The 18,785-nt window shown below is 42.8% G+C and overlaps 1 protein-coding gene across 15 annotated transcripts in view; it reads left to right on the plus strand.

The window, feature by feature from the left end:
* Positions 1 to 18,785, plus strand: part of eya4 (EYA transcriptional coactivator and phosphatase 4) — a 421,501-nt gene that overhangs the window by 231,879 nt on the left and 170,837 nt on the right. For all 15 annotated transcript variants that reach the window (XM_073056352.1, XM_073056353.1, XM_073056365.1 and 12 more), the window contains one exon: positions 1,036 to 1,085. In XM_073056352.1, coding sequence (XP_072912453.1) covers positions 1,036 to 1,085 — 50 coding nt within the window. The remainder of the gene's footprint in view (positions 1 to 1,035; positions 1,086 to 18,785) is intronic.

Below are 18,785 nucleotides of genomic sequence, written 5' to 3' on the forward strand. Positions count from 1 at the left end.
TATATCTTCTTTGCCCCTTTGTCTACCATGTCACCATCTTCAGAGAACTTGATAAGACCATAAGACATAGGAACAGAATTAGACCATTTGGCCCATTGAGTCTGCTCCACCATTCCATCATAACTGATTTATTCTCCCTCTCAACCCTCATAATCTTTGACACCCTGACTATTCAAGAGCCTATCAATCTCTGCTTTAAATATTCCCAATATCTTGCTCTCCTCAGCTATCTATGGCATTGAATTCCACAGGTTCATCTCCCTCTGGCTAAAGAAATTCCTCCTAATCTCTGTTCTATTCTGAGGCTGTGCGCCCAGATCCTAACTCTGTCACTACAGGAAACGTCCTCTACACGTCCACTCTATCTAGGACTTTGTGCTTGTATTCCTGAGTCTCTCTGATCTACAACATTGCACAGGGCCATATCATTTAATGTGCAACTCCTGTCCAGGTTAATTTCCCAAAAGGCACCACTTGTCTGGGTTAAATACCATCTGCCTTTCCATTGCCTGGTTTCTCAGTTAATCTGGTTCCTATTGTAACTTTGGATAAGTTTCTTCACCGTCCATCACAGTGCTAATTTTGGTACCGAATAGAAACTTACTAATCATGCCAGTTTACATTCTCATCCATATTTTTAATATGTATGACAAACAGCCAGGGACTCAGCATGGACCCCTGCAGTATACCACTGGTCACAAACCTTCAGTCTGATAAACAACCTTCCACTCTTCAACTAACATCCTCTGACACCTTCGACCAAACCAAGTTTGTGCCCCACTGGCTAGCTTACCCTGGACCCCATGCAATCTTCTGGGTTATTATTGAAATGAAATAATGTTTCACATTGCTGTATGCTGGTGCTAGAAAATTTGATGAACCATTTAGAAAGACTCTACCAAGCAAAATACTTTCCAAAATGATATGTCTTAATTATGGATATAGCTTTTTCTTTCATCATCTTAGCCATATGTAATTGAAGGAATCTGAAAATACTTCATGATTTAAGTAAATGGTAAATGTTTATATTTGCAGATAAAGAAAACGCAGCCAGATTCAGATGTTACAGAGCCTCAGAATTCCAGGTAATGCAAACATTTCCACATTATTAAGTAGAGAAATGGCAGTTGTTATGTTGTGCTTACTGCAGACTAATGATGTGAGAGTTTGTCCTGTTGTTTAACTAACTGTAAAACACAGAATTCCAGCTTAACAGCCAAAAGACGATAAGGAAGCAAGACTTACTTAAAGGCACTCTGGTGGAAGAATTCCTGAAGTGAAAATTTTTGCTTTTGATTCAGCCCCTCCTCCACTATTAGGAGCATATTTCACTCCAATTGGCAAATCTGGATCCTGCCATTTACCAACAATGCAGTCTGCAAGTTACTTACATTGTAGCTTCACTTAGCATGTATATAAATTTGAATCAAACTAAGCTAGGTTATCTTTCCCATTTTTAAGTGGACTTGTGTATATAGTGTAATATTTGTATCTTGTTGCATCAAACAAAACAACTGATTGTGAGTCTTAGAGCCATGCAGCACAAAAACAGGTCCTTCAGCCTAGTATGCCCACACTGATGATCTGGACTTGCTCATTCAAAAGCTTCTTAACTGTCATGAGAGAACCTGTGCAGTGGGTTCCAGATTGCAATCACCTCTGTGTGAAAGAATTTCTTCCTTGGATCCCTTCTAAACCTTTTATTTCTCAGCTTAAAGCTATGGCTCTGGCCTTAGACACCTCTGCCATTGGGAAGGGCTTCCTACTATCTACCCTATCGCTGTCTTTCATAATGTCCTATATCAGTGGTCCCCAACCACGTGCTACCAGGCCGCAAAGCATGTGCTACCGGGCCACGAGGAAATGATATGATTTGACGATATAAAACGATTTGAGTCAGCTGCACCTTTCCTCATTCCCTGTCACGCCCACTGTTGGAACTTGAACGCACACAAGGTCATTACCCATGCATCATCCAAGTCAGCACAGGAAGAAGATCAACTGCTCATGCTTGCAAATGCCGGTGGGCTGAAAAGTATGTTTGACATAACATCTCTGCCGGCATTCTGGATCAAGGTCAAGGCTGAATATCCTGAAATAGCCATGAAAGCACTGAAAACATTGCTTCCATTTCCAACATATCTCTGCGAAGCGGGCTTTTCTGCAATGAATGCAACGAAAACTAAATTGCGGAATAGACTGGGCACAAGGAACCCCCTTCGAGTATCGCTGTCTCCCATCACCCCTCGATGGGACTGTGTTGTTGCAGGGAAACAAGCCCAGGGCTCCCACTGATTCAGCGATATTGGTGTGTTGCAGTGATTTTATATGTTCATATGGGGAAAATATGCGCTGTGTGTTTAATATTAAATTCATTAGATAAACCCTTTTAGAAATGAAATTGAGTGTATTAGCCACTTACAAATGACTTAGTTGACTTATCACCTATAATACCGGTCATGATTAACACACACCCCCACCCCCACTGGTCAACTGGTCCACAAGAATATTGTCAATATTAAACCGGTCTGCGGTGCAAGAAAAGTTGGGGACCCCTGGTTTATAAAATTGTATCAAGACTTCCCAGCATTTACACTCAAAGACCCAGCTAATGAAGGCAGGCATTCCATGTGCTTTCTTCATCACCCTTTCTACCTGTGCTGGCACCTACAGGCACCTTTGGACCTGTACACCAGTAGCAACTGATGGAAATATTTTAGGGTAGATGATTAAGTTGATGTAAACTTTTCATAAAAATAAACAGATTTTTTTGATAGAAACAACTTCATCAAATGTTCAAATGAAATATCCTAAGCAATCAGGGAAGCTAGTTATCTTTTGCTATTTTTGACACATGTACCAAGATAGAGTGAAAACTTGTCTTAAATACTGTTCATACAGATAAAATAATTATACAGTGCATTGAGCTAGAATAAGATAAATCAATACCATGCAGAGTAAAGTGCAAACACCACTGCAAAATTGCAGTACAGGTAAACAATAAAGTGTGAGATAATAATGAGGTAGATTGTGAGGCCTAGAACCCATCTCATCATAAGACCATAAGACATTGAAGTAGAATTAGGCCATTCAGCCCATTGATTCTGCTCTGCCATTTCATGATGGCTGATCCATTTCCTTCTCAACCCAATTCTCCTGCTTTCTCCCCGTAACCTTTCACACTCTGACTAATCACAAAACTATCAACCTCCACCTTAAATACTCTCAATGGCTTGGCCTCCACAGCAGCCAGTGCAACAAATTTCACAGATTCACCACACTGTAGCTAAAGAAATTCTTCTTCATCTCCATTCCAAATGGACGTCACTGAATTCTGTGGCTGCACCCTCTGGTTGTAGACTCTCCCATCATAGGAAACATCCTCTCCATATCCACTCTATCAAGGCCTTTCAACATCCAATAGATTTCAATGAGGTCCCCCTTCATTCTTTTAAATTCCAGTGAGTATAGGCCAAGAGCCACCAAATGCTCCTCATACGATAAGCCTCTCATTCCTGGAATCATTCTTATGAACCTCCTCTGAATTCTCTGCAATGTCTGCACATCCCTTCTTAAATAAGGGACCCAAAATTGCCACAATACTCCGTGAGGTCCCTCCAGTGCCTTATAATGCCTTAGCACTGCATCCTTGTTTTTATATTATTTTTCTCTCAGAATGAATGCTAACAATGCACTTGCCTTTTTCACTGCTGACTCAACCTGTAAATTAATCTTTAGGGAATACTGCATGAGGACTTCCACATTCCTTTGCACCTCAGATTCTTGCACTTTCTCCCAGTTTAGAAAATAGTCTATACTTTCATTCCTTCCATCAAAGTACATAACCATACACTCCCTGACACTGTATTCTATTTGCCATTTCTTTGCCCATTCTCCTAATCTATCCAAAGTCATTCTAAGTCATCCCCCCCCACTTCCTCAACCTATCTACCCCTCCATCTATCTTCATATTGTCTGCAAACATGGCCACAAAGCCATTAATTCTTGTCATCCAAATTATTGACATACAACATAAGAAGAAGCTGTCCCAACACTGACCCTTAAGAACACCACTAATGACTGGCAGCCAATCAGAAAAGGCTCCCTTTATTCCCACTCTTTGCCTCCTGCCAATTAGCCAATGTTCTTTCTATACCAGTATCTCTCCTGTAATACCATGGTGGCCTCATGTGCAGCAACTTGTCAAAGGCCTTCTGAAAATCTAAGTATACAACATCCACTGATACTCCTTTGTCTATCCTGCTTGTTATTTCCCCAAAGAATTTCAACAGATTTGTCAGGCAAGATTTACACTTAAGGAAAACATGCTGACTTTGGCCTATTTTATCATGTGCCTCCAAGTATCACAAAACCATATCCTTAACAATTGACTCCAACATCTTCCCAACTACTGAAATTAGGCTAACTGGCCTTTAGTTTCTCTTCTTCTGCCTCCCTCCATTCATTGGAATGACATTTGCAATTTTCCAGTCCTCCAGAACCATGCCTGAATCTAGTGATTCCTGAAAGATCATTCCTAATGCCTCCACAATCTCTTCAGCTACTTCTGTCAGAATCCCGGGGTGTAGCCTATCTGGTCCAGGTGACTTCAGACCTTTCAGTTTTCCAGGCACCTTCTCCCAAGTAATAGCAACTGCATTCACATCTGCCCCCTGACACATTTGAACTTCTGCATACTGCTAGTGTCTTTCACAATGAAGACTGATGTAAGATATTTATTCAGTTCATCTGCCATTTCCTTGTCCTCTATTACTACCTCTCTAGTATCATTTTCCAGCAGTCCACTATCTACCCTCGCCTCTCTTTGACTCTTTATGTATCCGAAAAAACATACCCTATTTGATATTATTGGGGCTGGCCTATCTGCATATTTCATCTTTACCTGCCTTATTGCTTTTTTAGTTGCCTTCTGTTGGTTTTTAAAAGTTTCCTAATTCTCTGACACGTTGGTGATCTGCTGTTGTTGACTGGCAGTAGAATCAGCTCATTTTAGATACTTCATCACTTCCGTTAGTGTGAGCTGTACGCATAATAGCAGAAGGTAAGTGAAACGCTGACAGAAGATTTGCAATCCACCTTATTGGAGTTCCTGAAGAGTTGAGAAAACTGCGTAGCTTCCATAATTTTCCATTGTTATGTGCCACTCTGAAGGAATAACGAAAGTCTGTATTAATATTCACAATAGTACCAGTGGCAAGGATGTGAGCTCGTATTGAAGCAAAAAGTTCAGCTGCTTGAGTTGTGCTGCCTCAGCTGTTGCTTCGGGTACACACACTGCACATCCACCAAAATTTCTTGCTGTATCAGATCAGGAGGACGAACTGCCCATAGAGAAAATTAAATCTGGGTTTTGTAATGGCATATCTGATAGGTCCAGTTGTGGAAGGGAGGTAGTTTGGATTACTGCTTCACAATTGCAAAGTTCCCCAACATCTTCAGTCAGCGAGAGTGTGGTACAGCAGACATTAGAAATAGAGGGGTCAGACAGCAAAGCAGTCTTGTAATGAGTCACTAGGGTGGCCGTTAAATGTTCGGTGCTGAATAATTAAGTAAAGCAGAGAGAGCATGAGGGACATGTAGCACAACTAGGTAGCCCAAGGTCGGATTTTGAGATGAATTTATTGCATGGTAGGCTGTAGTCTCAGCTTTCAGACCTTGAGCTACAGGGTCCAGATGAGAATTGTCACAGGCTACTGGATAATAGCCGTCACCATGTCGCTGAGTAAGTACTGCTTGAGAAACTCTGGTTTTGTGTACAAACAGATGGAAAAGCTAACCGTAATCCGGGAGTCTGAGGGCCGGTGCAGACATGAGAGCTTTTAAAGGACCTGTCAGCTTCAGTGGGTCACTTCAAATCATCTGGAGCTGACAGTGAAGTCAGGCCTTGAAGGGAACGACATAAGCTCAGCATCGTAAAGAATCCACTGTCTGCAATACCCAGTCACACCCAGGAAGTGGACAAGATGCTTCCTGAGGACTGGTTTAGGCAAACTGACAAGGGCCCTCACCCTTTGTCAGAAAGAAGGAAGCAGGCCCCATTCAAGAGGAGGCCCAAATAATGCACTTTGGATTGACAAAGCTGCAATTGTTCTGACACCATGTGGCCCTTGTTAGCCAGGGCGCACAGAAGGACTAGAGTTGTATTCAGAGGCTTCTTGATCCGGGGAACATAAAAGCTGATCCTCTACATATTACAGCAGTGTGGATTCAGATGGGAAAATTACATCTGCCAAGTCCTTCTGGAGAGTTAGAGAAAAGACTTGTTTGGCTCTCCTGTGGGAGGCGGGTCCTGGTACATTGCTTGCCTTGGTAGGTGAACGCGAACAAATTTTGGGAATCAGGGTGAATTGGGATCAAAAAAATGCCCCGCATGTCAACAACAGTATAGTATTTAGTATTTGTGGTAATACAACCGAGGATCGTAGCTGGGCTTGGAATTATAGGATAGGTTGGTAACAGATTCGTTAACAGCCCTCGGATCTTGGACAGAATGCTAAGTGTCCTTTCCCTGCTTCCACACTGGAAATATAGGCCTGTTACATGGACTCACTATTGGAATGACAATCCCCCTTTGTAGGAATGCTTCCAATACAGGCTTAATGCCTTTCTCTGCCTCTGGGCTCAAGGGATGCTGAGGTCTGCGTGGGAGGGGTTTTGCCAAATCTAATCATACTTTAAAACTTTCTGCAGACAGTACTCAGCCCACATCATTGCTTCCTTCGCCCACAGTGTTTCTGCTACTTGAGCAAGCACACGTTCAGTTGTTACATCATCCCTTACCCGAGAGGGCCTGAGGACTTGATGCTCAAACTGAGTGGAACAGGAAATAGGGTTATTATACACAAAAAAACAATTGCCTCGGAAAATACTGGAAGAGTTCCCCCCCCCCCTCCGATCTTTGATGCCTTTTACAGCAGACCATTAACCATGGGTGCCAAATCTCGTGAGGGCTTTGATGGTTCAACATTGAGGGTAATGTGTGGGCTCGCATCAGGCAACATTTTAAAAAACGGTTCAGCATCGGGCAGCGTCTTTACAGCAGCAGCAACACCTTCGGGACCCACACAGAGGGAAAAAATAGCAAGAGGGAATGACTTACTGTTATGGGCAATTGTTCTGCTGTTTTCTCGTATGGGTGGTCCAGACCCTCCGTGCAATAAGGTGCCATTCAGTGGACAGTCGTCTGCCACTCAAATGTCATGTGTGGATGTTTCTCTAGCACTGTACAGGCCTCTGAGAGTTTCCAACAATTGCCTAACTGTAGTTAATGTATTAGCAGACAAAGATTCATCAGTGAAATTCCACAACCAGACCTCTGGTCGTTTTTGAATGGAGTCTTCCAATAAAGCACAAACAATTGGGTAGACTGTCTCAGGCACCCCAAGTTGCATCTTCTGCGGAGCATACTAATATACATCCCAACTTCCAGAGAAGGTCCAGACCCAATAAATAATCATTGATTCTGGTGCTATTAGAAATTGATATTCTCCTTCATGTCCAAAAAGCTGATTAAATTACCTTATGGGGAAGGGGTAGAGAAACAAGCTGTCCCGTGCGTCCCATGACATTTACTGATGCATCACCTAGAGATGCTCGTGGCCATTCGGAAGCATGGATTGTAGAAAAAGTGGCTCCAGTATAAATCAAAAAATCTAATTGTTGTCGATCTGCGGTCAAAGGAATAACAGACTCAAAAATCTTTACAACAGGCAGGGTTTGAGTGTGGCAGTGCCATCGTGGAGGCTAGAGATATTGTCCGAATGGGGGTATTTACAGTAAACTGTCTCGTCCGCTGCACAGGTGGTGGTGGAGTGCGAGGTGACCTTGATGCCAAAGGCAGTTTTGACCCCAGTGGCCAGGCTACCCACAAACAAAACACAACACCTGTGGACATCTCCTTCCCATCCCTCTGCCACATCCACCTCTCCTCCCCAACCTGGCAAGATGGCCCTCGGTGTGGTTATGAGTGTTTTATCCTCATTTCCTTTAACAGTTCTAATCTTTTGATATTGTAACTGTCTCTGGTAATGTTGTAAAACATTTACTACTTTGTTTAACTCTTCCTCCTTCCATCCCAGACAGGTTCAAAGTTCAAAGTACATTTACTATCCAACTATGCATACGTTATACAACCTTGAAATTTGTCTCCTAACAGGCAGCTACGAAACAAAGAAACCCAAAAGCAAACCCCATATATATGAAAAAAGACTATCTAACACCCAATGTAAAACACATCATGCCCATAAAAAACAAAAGAATGAAATAACCCATAAGAAAGTCCACTGAACACCCAGTGTGCAATCAAAAAGCATCATACAAACAGTAAACTCAACCAAATAGTGTTTCTGAATGGAAGTCTACAAAGAGAGTCCGGGACCCATAGCAGAGCACGGAAGTGAAGCGAAACATTGCGGAGCAGTGATCTTAATCAGCCCGTATCTCACCTCAAGCTCCAAAACCTTGACCTTTTCAATCTGGCCCGATGCTTAACCATACATCCGAAAATCAGGTTCTGCCACTTGGAGCACTGAAGCAGCTGGCTCCTCACCACCCTGACCTTTTGCATTGAACATTTCGTTTAACCTGGGCTGCTCTCACAGTAACATTTACCAAGGTGGGCATCCCCGTTTCTGAGGGCAATCCAGAATATTTTTGAAATGCACCACCATACGTTCCATGTGTTCATCAACATTTTCATCTAGTCCCATCAATCTACAAAGCGAGAGAAACATTTCCTCAATGACTGGTAGAGTAACCCACAGCGCGTTCACATCAACATTTTGGGCCTATCTTGGCCATTCAATATGCTCTCAAATTTGGTCCACTTAACCATCCCAAATCACTCATCCATTACTGTTCATCAACTTTTGGAGTATGACATTTACAGAGGATTTCCATCATATGGATAAATATGTCTACATCTTCGTTATGATCAGGAGTCAACATTATTCATAGTTCAGAGCTAGACCATAGTCTGTAAATTTCAGCTGGACACCTGTCCACTCCTGGAAACATGCACATAGTGTACACTAGAGTCATCAGATTACTGTCTGTCATTGGGCCTTCATCTAGTGAACCAGTACCCCTTCCCACACCCCATTGCTGTTCTTTACCTCTTGAAATGGTAGTCAAAATCTCAGACAGCACCAGAGCACTGGTGGGTGCTGACCGGTCACAGAAAATCGGGAGGTGCCCCTGTGATAATGGTAATTGAGGATACAGATAATTATAGTCATTTAATTCACCTTCAGATTCTGGCACCATTTGTTTAAGTTGTTTGTGTTTTTTTCCTTTAAGCAGACGTCATTCTCTCTCTCTCTCTCTCCCTCTCTCATACACACACACACACACACACACACACACACACACACACACACACACACACACACACACACACACACACACACACACACACACACACACACACACACACACACACACACACACACACACACACACACATCCAGTTTTCCTGTGCTCTATGTGGGTCTCTAACCCAAACCATGGCAACACCTCATGCAGGACTCCAGCTTGGCCCACAGAATCACCTCATGCGGGACTCCAACCCGGCCCACGACAACACCTCATGCGGGACTCCAACCCGGCCCTCGACAACACCTCATGCGGGACTCCAACCCGGCCCTCGACAACACCTCATGCGGGACTCCAACCCGGCCCACGACAACACCTCATGCGGGACTCCAACCCGGCCCACGACAACACCTCATGCGGGACTCCAACCCGGCCCACGACAACACCTCATGCGGGACTCCAACCCGGCCCACGACAACACCTCATGCGGGACTCCAACCCGGCCCACGACAACACCTCATGCGGGACTCCAACCCGGCCCACGACAACACCTCATGCGGGACTCCAACCCGGCCCACGACAACACCTCATGCGGGACTCCAACCCGGCCCACGACAACACCTCATGCGGGACTCCAACCCGGCCCACGACAACACCTCATGCGGGACTCCAACCCGGCCCACGACAACACCTCATGCGGGACTCCAACCCGGCCCACGACAACACCTCATGCGGGACTCCAACCCGGCCCACGACAACACCTCATGCGGGACTCCAACCCGGCCCACGACAACACCTCATTGCGGGACTCCAACCTGGGCTTCGGCAACCATGTCTTTTATTTTAATGCTGCAGCTTTCCTGTGTCGGTGACTAAGGTGGCATACATTGTCTACCCACACAGGAGTAAATTTGTATTCCAGCAGCAGACTCAATCCCTTGCTCAAATATGAGCAGGCTAGGATATAGCCATCAAAAAGGCAACAATTATACCAGTGCCTAAGATGATTAATGTGGGCTGCCTTAATGACTATTGCCTGGTAGCACTCACATTGACAGTGATGAAATGCTTTGAGAGGTTGGTCATGACTAGACGGAACTCCTGCCTCAGCAAGGATCTGGACCCATTGCAATTTGCCTATCGCCACAATAGGTCAATGGCAGTTGCAATCTCAACGGTTCTCCACATGGCTTTAGACCACCTGGACAACACAAGCACCTATGTCAGGATGCTGTTCATCAACTATAGCTCAGCATTTAATACCATCATTCCCATAATCCTGACTGAGACCAGAAGACCACAATCTGTGTGGATTAGTGATAACATATCCTCCTCGATGATGATCAACACTGGCACATCTCAGGGGTGTGTGCTTAGCCCACTGCTCTGCTCTCTATATACACATGACTGTGTGGCTAGGCATAGCTCAAATACCATCTATAAGTTTGCTGATGATACAACCATTGTTGGTAGAATCTCAGGTGATGACAAGGTGAGTGAGATATGCCAACTAATGGAATGGTGTCGCAACAACAACCTGGCGCTCAACGTCAGTAAGACGAAAGAGCTGATTGTGGACTTCAGGAAGGGTAAGATGAAGGAACACATTCCAATCCTCATAGAGGGATCAGAAATGGAGAGAGTGAGCAGCTTCAAGTTCCTTGGTGTCAGGATCTCTGAGGATCTAACCTGGTCCCAGCATATTGATGTAGTCATAAAGAGGGCAAGACAGCGGCTATACTTCATTAGGAGTTTGAAGAGATTTGGCATGTCAACAAATACACTCAAAAACTTTTATAGTTGTACTGTGGAGAGCATTCTAACAGGCTGCATCACTGTCTGGTGTGGAGGGGCTACTGCACAGGACTGAAAGAAGCTGCAGAAGGTTGTAAATCTAGTCAGCTCCATCTTGGGTACTAGCCTACAAAGTACCCAGGACATCTTTAGGGAGCGGTGTCTCAGAAAGGCAGTGTCCATTATTAAGGACCTCCAGCACCCAGGGCATGCCCTTTTCTCATTGTTACCATCAGGTAGGAGGTACAGAAGCCTGAAGGCACACACTCAGCGATTCAGGAACAGCTTCTTCCCCCTCTGCCATCCAATTCTTAAATAGATTCTGATTCAGATTCTGACCTGGATGGAGCCTCCAAGTAACTGTCAAAGTAACTCTTGCTGCCAATAATAACATAAATAAAATAACTTCAGCAAAAGCTCAAATAACAGGGCCCAGAACACACACACTCCTACAACTCAAGCATACTTTTTTCATTATTAGCCCGTCACCCACATTGTTCCGGTCTGAACAGAAGTCGACTATTTGGATGCAGAATTAGCTTATCAGTTATGGATATTGATTATTGTAAACTGTATATTTGAATTCTTTCCTCACAAGATCAATCACCATTCACAATAACGGTGTTAAAGTCAATCGAAACTTGAAGCAGAGAGCCGATGATATTTTGAGGTTAGTCAGGACAACAGGGGTGTTAAAAGTCAATTGAAACTTCAAGCAGACTGCTGATGATATTCTGAAATAAGTAAAGACAATGCAGTCTTGGTTGTTGGGTATATTTCCCATTCTTCTGTTATCTCGTCTAGCTCTGGCACCCCTTATTGTGTAAAGGAATGCTATGCTTTAGGAAGACCTTTCTGGGAAAGTCTCATGACAGAGGCCACACTCTTTTGGCTTGAGTACACACTGCCACGGTCTGTCTGGTCAGTTGTAAGCAGAGGTGTCTCCGGCAGCCTCACTTCAAAGGTCTCCCGGACTGTAACTGCCCCAGGCTATTCTTGCCTTACTGCAACTTTCATATTCCAGTCAATTTTTTTCATCAATGTAAAGAAAGCTTTCTAGCTATTTAAGTCACTGTCCCCTAGTGATTTAAACTCTCTTTCAATGTTTTATAGCTGTTTATAAGATGCTATTAATGCTGTCAAAGCCAGTATTTATTGTCCATCCCATATTCCCCTTTGTGCAAGTGGTGGTGAGCCCAGACCATCTGATGAAAACACTCCCCTAAATTTCCACAGTTCAAGCCCAGCACTATGGGGAGAGTGAGGGGAGATGTCCATTGCATTTATTGAAGGAGGAGACGAGGGTGCAACGTAGAAGATGGAGGGCAGTGGCAAATAAGACTTGAGGGAAAGGGTCAGTGGATAGGGTAAGAGGTGAAGAGATAAATGAGAGCAAGTTAGGAAGAGGGAGCAATGGGAGTGAGAGGGTACAAGAGGAATACAGATAGAGTAGGAAACTAGAAAGAGGCAATGCACTAGACGATCTTTGAGTGAGTGAGTGAGTGTGTGTGTACACATACACAAACAATTATCCATGTGTCCATTTCTATGTGGATGTTTGCACATAAGCAGACGCATGTGTAAGTGCTACCAACACAGGTGACAGCAGTTAGTCTCCAGCTGTTTAAGGCTCCTTTCCAACTATATTACAACCTTATTTAATTACTGAGCAGTGTGCAAAAGCTTTTCCAGTTTTAAAAGTATTCATGCAAAGATAGCTTCCATCCCTGACTAAAGTTTAGTTTGGTTTCTTCATGACTGGGCCTCATGGACAACCCATCAGAAGCAAACCTGAACATTGCTATTAACTGGTGGCATTAAACTAAATCAAGTTAAACTAAAGAGTAACTTTGTAGAGCCAGTTATTTGGGGATACTTGTTTCATAACCAGAGATTTATGTGGCTGCTAAAGTTCAAGTTCTGGTTGATGGTAACCTGCCAAAGATAGAGAACTTCATGATGGCAATGGCATAGAATGAATCTCAAGGATAGGTAATCCAACTTTTGCTTGTTGGAAATAGTTTTTGCCTGTCACTTGTGTGATATTAATGTTACATCCCACTTAGTAGCCAAGGCTAGAACGTTCCCTAGCTCTTTGGAAAAACACTTAAGTACAGCTTTTTCATTTGTTACAATAGAATTAAATATTGGGAAGCTAGTGACCAATTTTGCCACTTCTGACTTTATGTTGGAAGGAAGATCACAAAGAAGCAGCTGAAGACTATCAGGCAGAGTCACTGCCCCAGGGAACTTCTGCAATGATATACTGAGCTTGTCTGATACACCTTCAATGACCACAACTTTCTTTTCTTTGTGCAAGCCAGTGGCGTTCTCTTGACCACATTAGCGTCACTCCTTGATGCCACACTTCATCAAGTGCTCCTATGATATGACAAATATGGACAGTGACTCTCACCTCTCCTTATTTACCCACTAAACAGAAAAGTAAATGCCACTTGATAGCACTGCCAACAGCACGTTCCATCACCTTCTTGATGATTAAGAGTGGCAATCAGCAGGATTAGATCTATCCTGCTTTTATGGATGGAGCACTCTTGAGTAATTCTCCACCTTGTCAGGTAGATGTCTGTGGTAAACATACTGGAAGAACATACCTTGTTCATGTTTCCTATGATGGCAGGTACCTCAGTAGGATGAGTCATCTACTCCTAGCTGAAAATGGTTGCTAATACTTAATAGTTCAAAGTAAATTTATTATCAAAATACACATATGTCACCATATACAACCTTGAGATTTATTTTCTTGCAGGCATACTCAATAAATCCATAATAGAATAATAACCATAATAGAATCAATGAAATACCACAACAACTGAGTCTTCAACTTGTATGCAAAAGGCAACAAATTGTGAAAATGCAAAAAAGAAAGAAATAATAATGATAAATAAACAATAAATATCAAAAACATGAGATGAAGAAGTCCTTGAAAGTGAGTGCATAAGTTGTAGGAATATTTCAGTGATAGGCAAGTGAAGTTATCCCATTTGGTTTAAGAGCCTGATTGTTGAGGGGTGATAACTGTTCCTGAACCTGGTAATGTGAGTCTTGAGGCTCCTGTACCTTCTTCTTGATGGCAGCAGTGAGAAGAGAGTATGACCTGGATGGTGGGTGTCCTTGAAGATGGATGCTGCTTTCCTGTAACAACGCTCTGTGTAGATGTGCTCAGTGGTGGGGAGGACTTTACCCGTGATGGAATGGGTTGTATTCCCTGCTTTTTGTAGGATTTTAGGATCCAATGTTCAAGGGCATTGATGTTTCCATACCAGGCTGTGATGCTACCAGTCAACATACTCTCTACCACACAACTTTAGAAATTTGGTAAAGTTTAGATTTCATGCCAGATCTTTGCAAACTCCTAAGGAAGTAGAGGCACTGCCATGCTTTCTTCATTATTGCACTTACATGCTGGGCCCAGGACAGGTCCTCTGAAATGATAATACCAAGGAATTTAAAGTCGCTGGCCCCAACCACTGATCTTCCGTTGAGGACTGGCTCATGGACCTCTGGTTTCCTCCTCCTGAAGTCAATAATCAACTCCTAGGTCTTCAGTCTTGTTTTCAGAAATCTTTTTATGGGCTTCAGTATTGCAGAGGATGGGATGGTCTGGAATTTCTTCCTACAGTTAGCTGTTTAATTGATCACAACAGCTGAATTTGATCTGTTCCAATATACATATGTGGCATTGTTTGATCCTGTCACTTGCATGCTGTTTTCTCTGATAAGTGCTCATGTAATCTTGTGCCAGGTTGTCACTTTGTTTGTAGGAGTGGCCTTCTGAACTCAGTGAGTCAGGTTTGAACCACTAGATGTATAGTATTGATAAAGGGAAGGATTTGCTTGGCCATCCCTCTTGAGTGTGGTGAGATATGATTCTCATCTCTTACTTCCCTGCAATTTCACACTCACAAATACGTAACCTTACCAGATTGAACTGCATCTGTCACTTTTGCATCTAATAACCAGTTCATTGATATCTTTATTCAACCACTTTGCCAGTTTTGATCTAATTAACAAAAGTCTTAATTGTGGCCCCGACATTTAAGAACAATTTTTAACAAGTAAAGCAGGGGTCCCGATATTAAACTTCAGGGAGCTCTATTGATCACAGCTGTCTGGTCACTGAAGCTCCCATTTTCTATTTTAATCTTGGCTTCTATGAATAAGTATATTCTTTAATCCAACTTGTCATTTCCCCTGAGATCAGATGGGTTTCACTTTCTTAAGCAGTCTGTCATTGTAGACGTTGTAGGACATTTTGTTAGAACCTATGGTGTCAACACTATGTCTTTTTGCCTTCATTAACCTTCCTTGCTTATCGTCTTATCAAAAGTAGCCTTTACAATTATAACATCCAATGCAACAATTTACTATCCATTCATTTCATGATGCATGTATAACATTCGGTTATCATATAAAACAAACCATTTCAAGTAGAGCTTAGACCAGCGACCAGTCCGTGTTGATTAGCAAGAGTAAATTAAAGGAAGGCAGGGCAAGTGCAGTGGCTGTTGTCTGAATGGACGTAGTCAGAGTGGGAACCTTGAGGCTTTAACTGTTTGAGGCTTCGGCGAAGAGAGGCTTCAGTCAGAGAAAGCAAAGAAATGTTCAGAGTTAAGTTTTGTTTTCTTCTTTATATCTGCTCAGCTAGGACAGTAGAGATTCCAGGCAAGATAGTGGAATGCTCTTCTTGCAGGATGTGGGAAGGCAGGGAGACTGCCAGTGTCCCTGACGACTACACCTGCCAAAAGTATATCCAGATGCAGCTACTGTCAATCCACGTTCAGGAGTTGGAGCTAGAAATGGGTGAATTCCGAATCGTTTGGGAGGCTGAGGGGGTGATAGGTAGGACATATAGAGAGGTTGTTACACCCAAGGTGCAGGACACAAGAAACTGGGTGACTGTAAGAAAGGCGAAAGGGGTTAAGGAGCCTGTGGCCAACCCCCTCAACAACACTTTGGATGCTGTCGGATGGTGGGGGGGGGGGGGTGCCTAGCAGGTATAGGCAAGCCAGGACAAATGAGGTGCTTATGGAGTACAAGGAATGCGAGAGAACTCAAGAAAAAAATCAAGTTGTCTAAAAGAAGGCATGAAGTTGCTCTAGCAGACAAGATGAAGGAGGATCCTAAGGGATTCTACAGTAATGTTAAGAGTAAAAGGATTGCTAGGGACAAAATTGGTCCTCTGGAAGATCAGAATGATATTCCATGTGTGAATCCAAAACAGATGGGAGAGATCTTAAATGCATCCTTTGCTTCTGTATTTGCTCAGGAGACAGCTACAGAGTCTATAGAAGTGAGGCAAAGCAGCATCAACTTCATGGACCCTGTCCAGATTACAGAGGAGGAGGTGTTTGCTACCCTGAGGCAAGTCAGGGTCGATAAATCCCCAAGACCTGCAAAGTTTTCCCTCCAACCCCATGGGAAGCAAGTGCAGAAATTGCTGGGGCCCTAGCAGAGATATTTAAAACATCCTTTGCGACAGGAGAAATACTAGAGGATTGGAGGACAGCCAATATTGTTCTGCTATTTAAAAAAGGCTGTAAACAGAAACCAGGAAATTATAGGATAGTGAGTTTGACATCAATTGTGGGAAAGTTATTGAAAGGTATTCTAAGGAATTGGTTATATAAGTATTTGGATAGATATGGACGGATTAAGGATAGCATGGTTTTGTGTGTGGTAGATCATGTCTAACCAATCTTATAAAGTTTTTTGAGGAAGTTACCCAGAAAATGGATGAAGGCAAGGCAGTGCATATTGTCTACATGGACATTTGACAAGGTCCTGCATATGAGGCTGGTCAAGAAGGTTCAGGTGCTCAGCTTTCAGGATGAGGTAGTAAATTGGATTAAACATTGGCTTTGTGGAAGAAGCCAGAGAGTGATATTAAGGTTGCGTCTCTGATTGGAGGCCTGTGACTATTGGTGTGCTGCAGGGATCGATGCTAGGTCCTTTGTTGTTTGTCATCTATATCAGTGATCTGGATGATAATATCGTTAACTGGATCAACAAATTTGCACCATGATTGGTGGTGTAGTGAGCAGTGAGGATGGCTATAATGGCTTGCAGAGGGATCTGCATCAGCTGGAAAAGTAGGCTGTAAAATGGCAGATGGAATTTAATGCAGTCGAGTGCAAGGTTGTGCACTTCAGTAGGACCTACCAGGGTAGGTCTTACGCAGTGACTGGTAGGGCACTGAGGAGTGTGGTAGAACAAAGGAATCTAGGAATACAGGTCCATAATTCATTGAAAGTGGTGTCGCAGGTAAATAGGATCATAAAGAAAGTTTTTGGCACATTGGCCTTCATAAATAAATGTATTCAGTACAGAAGATGGGATGTTATGTTGAAGTTGTATAAGACCTTGGTGAGGCCTAATTTGGAGTATTGTGTGAAGTTTTGGTCACCTACCTACAGAAACGATGTAAACAAGGTTGAAAGAGTGTAGAAAAATTTACAAGGATGTTGTCGGGTCTAGAGGACCCGAGTCAAAAGGAACGCTTGAATAAGTTAGGTCTGTATTCTTTAGAACATAGAAGATTGAGAGGAGATTTGATGGAAGAATACAAAATTATGAGGGGCGCAGAGAGGGCAAATGCAATCTTTCCAACGAGCTTGGATGGAACTACAACCAGAGGTCATGGGTTAAGGGTGAAAGGTGAGAAGTTTAAGGGGAACATGAGGGGCAACTTCTTACTGAGAGGGTTGTGAGAGAGTGTAATGAGCTGCCTGCGCAAGTGGTCCATGTAAGCTCAATTTCAACACTTGAGAAAAGTTTGGATAGGTAGGGATATAGAGGGCAATGGTCCAAGTGCAGGTCAGTGGGAGTAGGCATTTTAAATGGTTTCGGCATGGGCTACACGGGCCAAAGGACTTGTTTCTGTGCTGTGTTTCTCTCTGACTCCATAACTCTAAGTACAAGTATTGTTGAGTTATTTGGGTTTGCATCACACCATGTTAATCAGTATGGTCTTCTCAACATATTTCAAATCTACTTTTATGCACTACTAACTCTTCAGATGTACCACAATAAGCTGCTTAAGTTGGATTCACTTGCATGGTAGTGACTAAATGTTTTGAGGTATTAATATTACTGATTGACTATTTTTGTTTAAGCACTTTACAGAAGTCCTGATCCAAGCAAACCCGTTCATTTATCAGACCTCAGCTGTATATCAGCCCTTCTCTGGTTACCTAAATGCATTTGAAAATAGATGAAGATACTGAAAAGATGCAGTGGGTCATTTTAATGGGCTGTGTGTTGCAGATTATTGCATTTCTGTGAGATGGTTATTTTCATACTGTTTTAACCTTTGGAATGCCAACCATAATCAGCAATAAACCAGAGCACAAAGAACTAAAGAATCCCTAAACGGATCCATTAAGTGAAGCATACAACAAAATGAAAATACAAATTAGTTTTACTGTAACATCATATCACTTGGCTTCTTAGATGTTAAAAAAAAATTGATCACTATCTAGAATTTATACAGCAAGATATTTTTGTTAAGAAAAAAATACAAGACAAATGATTGATAGTACCTTTTGCCCAAAAAGTCTGCATTTAGATTAAATAAGACCATAAGACAATGAGGTTTAGGAGCAGAAGTAGGCCATTCAGCCTATCGAGTCTGTTCC

The sequence above is a fragment of the Hemitrygon akajei genome, chromosome 9 (genome assembly GCF_048418815.1).
Source record: "Hemitrygon akajei chromosome 9, sHemAka1.3, whole genome shotgun sequence".
Taxonomy (NCBI): domain Eukaryota; kingdom Metazoa; phylum Chordata; class Chondrichthyes; order Myliobatiformes; family Dasyatidae; genus Hemitrygon; species Hemitrygon akajei.